The 12635-nt window shown below is 36.8% G+C and overlaps 1 protein-coding gene across 4 annotated transcripts; it reads right to left on the bottom strand.

Moving 5' to 3' along the window:
* Nucleotides 1-838: 838 nt before the first annotated feature.
* On the bottom strand, nt 839-7371 carry LOC115690298 (serine/threonine-protein kinase BSK7-like). Of its 4 annotated transcripts, none has more exons than XM_056318010.1 (11): nt 7139-7371; nt 6395-6488; nt 6096-6316; nt 5713-5848; nt 4955-5088; nt 4781-4886; nt 4220-4305; nt 3363-3551; nt 2658-2810; nt 2053-2166; nt 839-1628 (listed from the first exon to the last, which is right to left on the bottom strand). In XM_056318010.1, the coding sequence occupies exons 2-11, from the start codon at nt 6474-6476 to the stop codon at nt 1383-1385; spliced, it is 1467 nt and encodes a 488-aa protein (XP_056173985.1). In that variant the 5' UTR covers nt 6477-6488; nt 7139-7371; the 3' UTR covers nt 839-1382. The 4 variants fall into 4 exon arrangements, with proteins under 4 accessions (XP_056173985.1, XP_056173984.1, XP_030472477.1 ...); XM_056318009.1 differs by having other exon boundaries at nt 6395-6512; XM_030616617.2 differs by having other exon boundaries at nt 6395-6539.
* Nucleotides 7372-12635: the final 5264 nt, after the last annotated feature.

Genomic DNA, 12635 nt, shown 5'->3' on the forward strand with positions numbered 1-12635 from the left:
ATAAAAAATATTAATTCAAATTTTAGTAAAATATTATTTAAAAATATCTACGCCAGCATCTGATGCGTCACATAGAACGGCTAGCGTCCATGTTGACGATTTCCTATCATAATTGACCGAATGGATTGAAATAGCACAAACGCAAAAGGTTAGGACTCAATTAGCTAAAAAAAGATTTACGACTGAATTGGCATAATTACAGTAAGTTTTAAATAAATTTTTGGCAATTTTTCTTAATGCGTAACAATTTAGATGATTAGAGGGGTTTTGGAGGATGCATAAAACATGCTTTCGAGTCGATCTAAACTTAAGCTTGGAGTGATTTCGAGTTGATTTAACAATTTTTTTTTTTTTTACTAAATCACAATCTTCATGAGGATAGGGATATGCATCCCTTTAACGATTCGCATTTTTTCGAAAGATAGTAGATCTCATTGACCATTATTTTGAAAAACCTCATCTTTCACATTGAAGAATCTTATCCTTGTTCATCATAGCTCCGATAGACAGGACATATTCTCCAGCATACACAGATTCGGAGGCCGGGAAGATGTCGAAAACTACATTAGAAGCAAATAATAATCTGCAGTAGATGATTAAAATTTAGCAGGAGACCCTCTTTCGCATGAACAGGAAGACTATCGATTTCTTGTTGGTCACGCATCCGAAGTTCAAGCAACAGATATGATAAATTGACATCATGTTACCAGATATGTACACAACGCCCAGGTGACACCAACCTCTCATGCTCATGTCGATATTTTGTTTCTCAATCCCTGTCACGGGATTCGGGACGGGTCGGTGAGAAAGCGCTACGGAACGTAGAGATACAGCAGCATAAAGCAACAGACAACTTTATTGAAAGAGAGAATTAAAGAACGCTGCATAGAGAAACAGTCAGTTAATTCCGCATGAACAAATGAACCATTGTGCTGTACATAAGTTACAAGCACTACAACTATTTCTCTCTCAAAACTATAGCAATTCACCCTTTTAACTATGAAGAAGTCTCTGTATAAAATGACAACCACCCAACACACTACCGACAAATGCCTTGGTTCGGGACATTCACTACTTACACATAAGTACATTGTACCAGGGCACACCTCTCATAGAATGCTTGCTTTGCCTCGGCACATGGAACGGATCATCCTAACTGGGAATGTGAGAAAAGAATGCTTCAAGATGGCAAGTATCAACCGGCCATATACACGGGCTCTGGAGTATATGTGCAGTTCAACTCAATGGTGTTTTCTGTGTTTAATTAGTATCTGTTTACTCAAGTGAGCAGCCAGTAGGTCCATTGTGTTTGATGCTTTTCTTTCTTTACAGGGACTATTTCTATGCCGTTTGGAATTAAAGTTCGATTTGCAGTTTCCAGGTCATGTGCCAGCACTCCTTTTGCTTTCAAGGACAGAACCTTCTTCAAGTGCCACCTGTGCCTCATTGTCTCTCCCCATCATAAAAAGAGCTACAGCCTGCAGATAGGATGCAATGTGCCAGACCGGAGATATCACCTGAGCTTGCACCGCGTCATCAAATGCTTCTTGTGGCATGTTGTTCATGAGATGAGACAGACTGCGCCGTGCATAAACAGTTGGGGACACCATCGTTCCGACTTCAATGAACTGAAAATTGAAAGAAACAGAGATTGGTGATGAATGTGCTTTCATATTCACTGAACGTCACACCAACTTTAAACCTACTGGATAGCAAGGAGAATCATCATATGCCGTTCATGCTATGTTGGCCGTAGCTTACATTTATGTGGTTAATAAAAACTAAAGGGCAATCATACACAATAATATCCACAATTCAAGGAAAAAGTATCCACTAGCAACATTGATGGATGCCTGTCACAGAACTAGTATCTCAATTTGTAAAAAGAAACCGGTAAATGTTAACAAAAATTAAGAAATACAACCACAAGCACATTCTCCTATCCAGCCAAAACATTTTAACCCTAATTTCTCCAAAAGGGTGACTTCTTTAAATATTAGTCATTAATAGTCATTTGATACCTTATAAATCAAAAAAGAAGATCACAATTACCTGAGTATAGCAGTCAATTGCAGCTCTAAAATCTTTATGCCGGAAAGCAGCATCACCCTTCTTCTTTGAGTTCAGTGTGTCCTGCACCTGGTTGGTCCACATCTGGAATGAAAGCTGCATATTACAATAATTGGGGTTAAACTCCAGTCATGGTGCGGCAGGACAAAATGGAGAGTCCAGCAATTATAAAAAATGGGACAGGCACTGGACATGTAAATGATATTTGATATGAAGCCTATCTCACCAGACGAAATTATAGTCTGCATTATGGGTCGTTATACAGAGTAAAAATAAATAGAAAACCAATAGCATTGATAGGTTCATTTCTTGGTCAAGTAACAGCAAAGAGAGGTCATTTTCCAGCAACATATTGCCGTCTAAGATGCAATTTACCCTCGCTAATTTATTTTGACATCATATACTAACAGAACAGTAGCATTTCTAAACAAAACCAGTGTGATATCTTATCTCATGAGAGGTATGGAATGAGAACCACAGGTTAACACATCTTGAAAATCCTCTCTAGGTTAACTTTATATAAGGTCCTACAGTACCCAGAGGATGCAGTAACAGATCAGTTGTCCAATATCTAATCAGAAACTAACCTCAGTAGCTGCTCCCTCATCATCTTTATACCCAAGTTTTTCTAAGACCTCATGTATAGCAGTCAAGTCCTTTCTGGAACATGCCTCACCAAGAGGTGATAGGGTTAGGGATGAATCACCATGGTGGATGCCCATCAATACATGAGAAGGAACCTGCAGTGCAGAGTGACTAATTAACGGTCAATCCAGCAAAAGAAGGGGGAGAACATGCTGCACTTGCAAGTCAGTGTAGTGTATCATTGTGTACCAAAATAAAGGCTCATAAAGATCAGAAGGGATGACAGGATAAGGTGTACTTACATATTGTTGATTCCGAGAGATTATTACCTTCTCCCCAGCCCAAAGAAATAAAACACAAAAACAGACACACACGCAAACATACATGTGCACGTGCACTTGCACATATCTATCAAAGAAAAAGTAAGAAAATCATCCTATACACACACTCCCAATTGATTTTATGATCTTCGAAGTTTAATGTTTCTAATAAACAGACATGCAACTGAAAAATGCGACCTTTAAGGATGTACAGATGTACAGCATTCACATTTCCTTCATGCTTATACTAATTAATATTCCAGTTATTTAGCTGCTGATCTCTTTACATGGAAATTCTCCAGATAGCTCTGAACTACCATTTCTTCTGCTTTGGACTGCGCACGATAGTAACATTTTGAAGATATTGGGGAAACTAAAATTACCAACCTCAATATCCTTTTGAAGAGGAGCCAGAACAGCAACTAAGGACTTTGGATTTGGCCGCTCTCGGGGCTCATATTGCAAACAACGTGAAGCTAACCGCAATAAAGCTGTGCGATCATCTTCTGAAAATTGACCTTCCAGGCATGAATCTGTGAGCATCTGAACGTTCTTGTCTCGTATTAGATCAAGCGCCTGATTACAAATTAAGCAAATTTTAGAGTTGGAATTTATACAATCACTGTAATTTTGATTCGGACAGCATAATATTGGCTAAAAAAAGGTCGGAACTAAAGATTTTTGGTTTAATGTGATGTCAGAACATAGCCGCTTAAGCCGTCACTGTGAGATAACAATGACCAAATTACTGAACAGACTCTGACACCAGGTTGACATGATTTACGGTACACTATGTGCAATCGTTAGCATGTGACTGAACTTTGAGGAGACCTGCCATGTAAATTACATTGTGCTCTGACTCACTGCTCCTTTCTTTCAAGCAAAATTAAGATGTTTTTATCTCATGGCACTGAAACCAACTTCAAACCATGCAGAGTATCAGCAAGTTTAAACTACCACCACTTATTCGGCAAAAAAGAAAAGGAAAACTAACACCACTCAAAAAGAGCTCGTCTGCAGGTATCTAAAATTTGTAATAACTTGCTGAGGATACCAATTTCTGGCTTTGAGAACTGTAGACATTTATCAAAGAAAAACAATTAGAGAGTATTCTTTGTGCCCTTTTTTGATTTAAGAATTAATTACAACATAACCTACTCCTAAATTCAAATTTACAATAAAAGAAATAACAAGAAGCAATAGATATGCTTAGTCGGAATTGCCTTCTTCAGGAAGCAACTTACACGGCTTGGAGGAATCTTTTTTCCACTAACAAGGTCTAGCAAAACAGTACCAAAGCTAAACATCACACTTTCAGGAACGACTCGCCCTGCAGAACAAAAGGATGCGATAAGTAGCCATTGAAAATCCATGGTCCACCTGATCAGTGTCAAGAGGCATTTCCAATGCATTAATGGTGAACAACATCCTTTTTTAGCGATAACCATCAAGAAGAGTAAGATGGCAAACAAACATAGTATTTCTGTATTTATTTTTCAGACTAAAAATATAGAGAAGAACACATGATGATCACAAGTCCTCTACAAACATTCATAAAGAGCTCATCCGTTTCATCAGCCTTTCCTCCTCAAGAGTGACCTCAAAACCACCAATATATTACCGAATACTCAAGTGCATCCATTACTTGACAGCTTGAACAGCTGTTAAAACTCTCAAAGAGTAAAAGAATAGCACTCAATAGACAAGCTTACACACATCCGTACCATTTACGTCCAAATACAAAAGCAACTCCTTCTTTCATAGTCGGAAAGGGCCAGTCACACATTTACATGTGTTTTTCTTACCTGTCCTCAGATACTCGGGAGGAGCAAAGGCCAAGTTTGTACTGTAGCTTTTTCCGTTTTTGCTGTTCTTCATAAGACCAAACGATGAAAGTCTAGGGTTTCCCTCCTGAGAAATGGCATTTTGTAAGATTATATTCCCTTAACTTGATTGTAGCTGGGAAATGTCATACTTACTTCATCAAAAAGGATTCTATAAGCATTCAGATCATGATAAAGATCATGTCCTTTGCTAGTACAATATTCTAAAGCTTGTGCAAGATACAAAGCCACCCTTAGCCGCATTGCCCATTTCATGGGCTGTGTATCCCCTGAGTCAAAATATATTCCGAATTCAGTCTTCCATTATGTACCAAGTCTCTTATAAGGTTAAAGGAAACAGTGAAACCAGACACAGAAAGAAAGAAGAATGTTGCTAATAGGATAATACTGTAACAGGGACTAAAAAAATGACAGTACCCAAAACCAGTCTCGCCTGGATCCAGTTCTCTCATATAAACAGGCCAGAGAATAGAAGAGAATAACATCCGGTTCTATGACTGGGCTAATACTGAGGAGTGATGAGGAGAAAGGAAGCACAAAAGTTTGAAGAAAATGATTTTTCTAAAGAAAAAATCCACATAGAAAACGAATAAAATGTAAGATTTCCATTTATAGATGCCAAGGTAGAAATCGCCCAAACAAAGGGACACCCACACCCACACACACACACACACACACATATTTTATATATATATATATATGTTGCTAAAAGGATAATAATATCAAGTGAATACCATTTACAACTACATTAACAATTACCAATAAATAGAGTAGATACCCAAAATGAGAGGTACTGATAGACTGCTCGAGTAGAACAAGTCAAACTTTTTTCAATCAAAGGTATATGTATATGAAGGAAAATGAATCAATGTAGCCATGAGACACAAACTTACAATGAAAAAGATGTTTTGGTAATGTGTCATTCGGCATATATTCTGAAACCAGTAACCTCTCATCACCTTCACAGCAGCAACCAATTAAATTTGCCAACCTTTGGTTACGGAGCTGCCCAACAGCTCTTGCTTCTTCCTATAATATAAGATTAGAACTCAGTCACAGGTAGCCAGAAAAATGCTCCATTTGTAAATTTTTTAACTTAGGTCACTCAAATAGATGTCACCGTGACACAGCCACAGGCTCCCATAGAGCCAAAGCGATTAAAATTTCCTATGGCAGCGCTATATTGATACTTCACCAGTCAGGGTGATTGGCATAACAAAATATCTTCAGGACCGAATCATGGTAATTTTATCTATTAAACGGAAACGCAACGTACAGTGAACTGCCTGGCATCAGGCCAAGATGATCTGTTAAAGCGCTTTACAGCAATTCGCACTTGATTTTCCAGTTTTCCTTTGTAGACCACATTTGGTGCCTTTTCCCCATGTTCAGACACAATGTTTTCAACAGCAAACCAAGATGTTGCCTTCCTGAGCTGATCGAACGTGTATTCTTGAAAAGCAGGCAGATTATCAAGTTCACCTTTCTGCTCATCTTCTGCACACAGACGACATTCTCACTTACTATAATTGATCAAACCAGTAAATGAACAAAGTAGAAATATAATCCACTCACCAATGCCCTTGACCTCGGGGGCTGCTGAACCTTGTTCTGAATCTCGGAAACAAACAAATAGCTTGGAGCACTTACAACCCATCCCGGTCACAGACTTCAACAAAGAGCAACAGCAAATCTCGAAGATCCAGCATTTACCAGAATTCTAAGCACAAGCTCCAATCAGTAGCTTCAAACACAATCCTCATTTCCTCAAGCAATCATTGTCAAACAAAAAGAGTCGCAATATCTTAAAACCAAATGTCAAAAGTTCATTGTTCCCAGTTCAGAACCTTAATTAAACCCAACAACGAATGTGACTAAACCATGCACATTCCACGCTCAAAATTCTCCTCAAACAAAATTAACAGGCAGGTGCTTATATCAAGTTCAATTCACATATCTAAACTCAACCATCAAAGAGCTCCAGAAGAAGTTAAGCCTTGAACTCATTGTTTCAAGTTCTTTTGCACGTAATGAAAAATTTCTCAAGACTCCCAAATCATCCACGCCCAGTACATTCCTAAATTCACTTGTTCCTCACTGCAAACCGACGCGGTACTCAACCAAGTTCCCCCCCGATTCTTTCCACCAATCTCCACCGAACTCAAAGCCCAGTCAACAGGAAACACAAAGCTCCTCTAGGTAACTTCGGACGAGCATCATTTCCGCAAACTGAAGACAACCCAAAAGCGGAAACAGCAAGAAAGGGCCAAGAACAAAGCGCGGAGTCAAAAACAAAAGCGAAGGAGCTTTAGGGACAACCTGAACCGACGATTCCCCGCAAAGCGAACAGCCACACAAGCGGAAAAGTCCCTGTTGCTGTCAGCCCTCAATCTCCATTCATTCCCTCTCTTTCCTCGATTCCAATTCGAACCCAGAAACAGGAAGCGAGCTCCGAGTTCGAACGCTTTGAAAAGATTGGATTTTGCAGAGCAGAGAGAGACACCAAGAAGAAGAAGGAGAATGAGAAGACGGAGCACGGAAATGGAATCGTTGAGAGTGGGGAGTCATGAGATTTAATATTATTTTTAATTTCTCGTTTTTTTATATATTTTTTTGCCGGGTAATCGCCTCCATATTTTCCTCCCTTTTCTGATGCTCAATTTTTATTTTCTTTTGGCAATTTCCACCGACATGACAACCTTCGGTTTTTTAAATTTTTTCTGCAGCTTGGTCCCACCACCAGTTACAAGAACATTAATAACCGCTAACAAATTTTGAAAAACTATTTGGAAAATGAAATGGGAGAAGAAAAGGCAAAATTATAGAAAAAACATGCGTGTTGAATTCGGCTTGGAAAACTATTTTTATGATAGTTTTTTGGAAATTCATAGGGAAAAGTCGTTTGTTCAAACTTGATCCATCTTGTATATCCGTTGGTATGGAATGAGTGGTAGAAGGTTATTTCGCATGATTGACCGTTCAGTTGACCGTCGCGCGAACGAGTATTATGCATTACGACGGTTTTAAATAAGTTGCTCGGCGTTATTTTTTCATCTCGGTCCAAACGTTTCTAAATGTATGCTCTTCCTCATTCTCATTGGTCGTTCCGGGTCCAAAGCATCATGCAAGTCGGTGTTGCGACGTATTCAAATGAGTCGAGGGATCGTTACTTTCATATGATTGACTATTACGAAAGATTCGTTCCGATTGGTCTTTCCTCTCGTTCTCTGCTTGGTCATTGCGTGCTACGAGTACTTACAACATATTAAATGATATATGATAATGTTATTTTGTACTATATCGGGCAAAAAATTCGACCAGCTAATCTATCCTCTAATTCTCGACTCGTGTCGAATTCATGTTAACATTTTCCATCCCACTTCTTTATTCGGTTGTCCGTGTTAGATTGATACTATTTCGCTTTGTTGACAAATGAAAACATTGACACACTATCATGTTTTAATGTTTTCTCGAAATTAGACTTTTCAGACCAAGACAATCTCAGCTACTTGGTATCATTGGAATGGATTACGACAACTTGAGCGAGTTGTCAAACGATTTTATTAATCTATCACAAGAGATTTGACCGATTGATCTTTTCCTCCTGTGCTCCTTTACTCCTCTTTCTCTTTTTCAATAATCTACGGAATCCCGATTATATGGAGACCCACGAAACATCCCATAAGCTCCACGAATCAGTTAAGTCAAGATCGGTCTTCCTTTCCTCTTTTACCCTGCAAGCATTGCAATAAAAACGATAGCATTTATTCAGGAGGGGAAGAAAGAAAGAAAGAAAGGGGGCATTTAAATCAAGAGCAATAATAATGGGCAAGCGTGTGGGGTACTATGAGATGCCATAAATTGAAGTGACAAGAATCTCTTCAAGATCTGCCCCCAATCTGCAATAGACATTAAATGTTTGGCAATAGTAATTTGGTGTGCCTTGTGGGTACATTTGCGTAGTACGGTCCATAGAATCCACACAAATTAAATCCATCTGGCTGCCAGCAGGAAAATAAATAGTTGTCAGCTCCATGATACGAGGCAAACATGCAAGTGGGACTGAGAAACTTCCCAAATTTTCAATTGGGGGGCAAGATGCAGATTGCGATAAGTCTCCCTCCATTAGTGGTGAGCACGAAGTCTCATTAGGTTTGGTTTTTCTTCGATGGAGAAAAAAAGGTGAGGATGATGGGTGACCATTTAGCATGGATTCGATTTGAGCCGTGATTGTCGACACCATTCGAGATACCAAGATCCGAGGTTCGCGAATTCGTCATCAAGACCTCAATAGCTTTGTAACTCTCTCCAAAACCAGGTGGCGGTGCCTAAGGGCGCGCATGGAATCAATTCTGGAGTAGAAATTCTGCTCCAGAGTGCATTCCGGAACAGAAATGCGTTTGTTAAAAAATTTTCGGAATGTATTCTGGAGTAATTTTTGCATTCTGGAATAAAAATGCGTTTGTTAAAAATAATTGATTCCAGAATGCATTCTTGATTCCATAATGCATTCTTGGGCAAGAAAAAGAGAAGCTACTTTTTGTAGAGAATATAGTTTCTCTCTTCTAGAATGTATTCTCCCTATTTTCTCTCTTTTTCGTAGCCTTTACAACACATTTTGAGATCTCACTAATTTTTTTTTCAGAAAATGCATAAAAATTGAAAAATTCCAGAAAATAAAAAAAAGTCAGATTTCGGGAAAATAGGAAATTTGATGAATTTTTTTCAAAAAATATAAAAACATCAAAAATTTCAAAATTTCACAGAATGGCTTAGAATACCTTTGGGCACCCACTTTGAGTGAAATTTAATTTTTTTGAGGTGCAAAAAAAAATCAAAAATCAAAAATTTCAAAACTTCACAAAATGGCTGAGAATACCTTTGGGCACCTACTTCGAGTGAAATTTAATTTTTTTGAGGTACCCAAAAAAAATCAAAAAATCAAAAATTTCAAAACTTCACAAAATGGCTTTAGAATACCTTTGGGCACCCACTTTGAGTGAAATTTAATTTTTTTGAGGTGCCCAAAAAAATAAAAAAATCAAAAATTTCGAAACTTCACAAAATGGCTTAGAATACATTTGGGCATTCACTTTTAGTGAAATTTATTTTTTTTGAGGTGCCCAAAAAAATAAAAAAATAAAAATAGATTTCTATTCCAGAAATCAATTTCTGGAGCAGAATTAGTCATGTTTTATTAAACATATTTCTCCTCCAAAAATCAATTTCTGGCAAGAATTCCGAAAATCAATTTCTAGCAAGAATTTGATTTCTGGAGCAGAATGGTTACCATTCGCGCCCTAAGAGAACGAGTTGGCTGGAAATTTACTGACGATGTGTCTTTGCAAGGTCGTGGAAAATAGGCAAGCACAAGATGACAAGACTGCTATGCTAACCATGCACATTGAATAGTGGTTCTTTAATATGTTGTTGCAAAACATGCAACTTAGAGGGGAGTTAATAAGCCTAATTCCTTAACAAACCCTAAATTTTATGTCTAGTTTCAATTCTGCCCCAACATCATTAGTCTAGAAAAAAATCCAAACTTTAGGTCAAGTCCAAATCTACCCCGAACTTTTCTTTGTCTAAAAAAACCCATAATTTTAGGTCCAGTCTCAAATCTACCCAAAACTTTTTTTTATCTAAAATAAAAATTTACTGTAGTCCCAGTTCAAAAACCGTCGTTAGTCGTCCCTAATTTTCATATCCTAAAACAGTTTTATTTTGAAGATAATTTTCCATGTCACCTTGCTAATGTAGATTTGTTATTGACGTGAAAATGCCATGTAAAATAGGAACTGGACCACAAGGGTACATTTGAGAATAGATTAAAAGTTGGTGATTTTTTATAGACAAAATAAACGACAGATTTATGATTTGACTTAAGTTATGGGATTTTTTCTGAGACAAAAAAAGAAGCTTGAGGCAAATTTGGGACTAGAGCTAAAGTTTGGAGTTTTTTTAAAGGCAAAAAAAATGTTCAGGGCGAAATTGGAACTAGACTTAAAGTTGAGGTTTTTTAGGGAATTTAGGCCGAAGTTAATCAGTTAATAATCAAAACTTGATAGAGTTTGCAAAAATATCATAATCAAGTTTGATGTATGCCCCGACCAAAAAAAAACGTTTGATGTATGCAGGATGCAATTTAATATATGCAAGAACAAGTTAATAGTATCATATACAATGCTTCAATCAAATAAATAAGAAAGCAAATAGAGAGATATAAGTAGTGCACATTGATCTTAATAGTGGTTCGACTTTTAAAAACATAGCCTGTGCTTCTTCTACCCTAAATTGATAGATTATACTACTAAATCCCAAGCACTATTATGGCAATCGTACACTTCTCATATGAGATTACAATAAATGAACTTCTTGCTTAACAACTCAACAATAGTATAAATATACCAAAGAGTAAAAGCTTTCTTAATCCGTAGTTATTTTTGTGATTTTTCCAATATGCATTGATCTTCTTATATAGTTTTCGGTATCCAAACTAGCCATTGGATAATTTTTAAGAGGACCTATTTAGAGGTTGAAGATAAACAACACAATCACCAAAAGATCTAGTCATCCATACAATCAAATCTTCCTAGCAATAATGTAGCTTCCACGAATAGAGTTGTCTATATTAGGAAATAATCCTTTTTTCCATTGTGATTGACAATTTGATTGGATTCTCCTTCGTATATTCATTTCAGAGTTCCGGACCTATAAAACTTGTCGTAAGTACTCTTTGGCTATGTTTGATAGTCGGGATAAAATTCGGAATATGATAAATTTTATCATATCCCGTGTTTGGTGCCTGCCCAAGGCAGGATAAAGTCGGATATATGAGGGATATCGCCTGGATAAAATTATCCTATGGGAGAGGTGCGATAAAAGTGGATAAGATTTCTAATGTCCATAATATAAAAGTTAATTTTCTAGAATGATAAACTTGTTAAATTAATAAAATATAAATAATATTTGAATTTTAATATAAAAAATTCAAAACAACAATATAATTTGTTTTTATTTATTCTTATTTTTATTATATATTCATTTTTCTTTCTATCTTATGATATAAATTTCGTATATATATATATACAACTACTTTATTACATATTTTAGGTATATTTGTGTAGTTTACTATTTAATAAAATTTTATTAGAGAATGATGGAAGGGGAAAAAGAAATAAAAAAGAAAATAATCAAACAAGAGAGGGAAAAATAATAAAAAATAAGAAAATAAAATTGAAGTAGGTAAGAGTTTCGTGAGAAATTTTTATCATCTTTGTTTGTGCAATTTTTAGGTTCATTTATACTGATATGACGTTCATAACAAATAATGGACATGGTAATATGTGAAAATATCCGGTTTTATTACCGCGATTCGTCAAACAGTAGATAGGATATAGCAAATCTCTTGGATTTCGTATCCTGTCTTATCCAATCCTATCATGGCTAGAAAATTCAGACAACCAAACGCAGTCTCTGAGTCTAAGACTGATAGTCATAAGAATTTGTAAACACATGCAACGCAAGTTCATCTCACTCAAGTGATGTATGAAGCTGCTCATATCAACAATCCGAGAGTCTATCCAAGTTTCCCGCCGGTCTTTGACTTATGTACAGATTTCCATTTGATCTTCCAAAGTACTTAGTGAATAAGACTTCACAAGTTCACCTTATGGTACATCCAAATCATCAAGAACTTCCCATTCTTCCTAACTTATTCACCCTTGTCTTCATGAGTCTTTCCACTTTGTACTTTAGGTCATATCAATGGTAATAGAGCTTGCTTTATATCAATGCCACTTGAAACAAAACAACA

This window comes from Syzygium oleosum, unplaced genomic scaffold (genome assembly GCF_021117445.2).
Source record: "Syzygium oleosum isolate NSW1041296 unplaced genomic scaffold, Sole_v2.1 Sole_v2.14, whole genome shotgun sequence".
NCBI lineage: Eukaryota > Viridiplantae > Streptophyta > Magnoliopsida > Myrtales > Myrtaceae > Syzygium > Syzygium oleosum.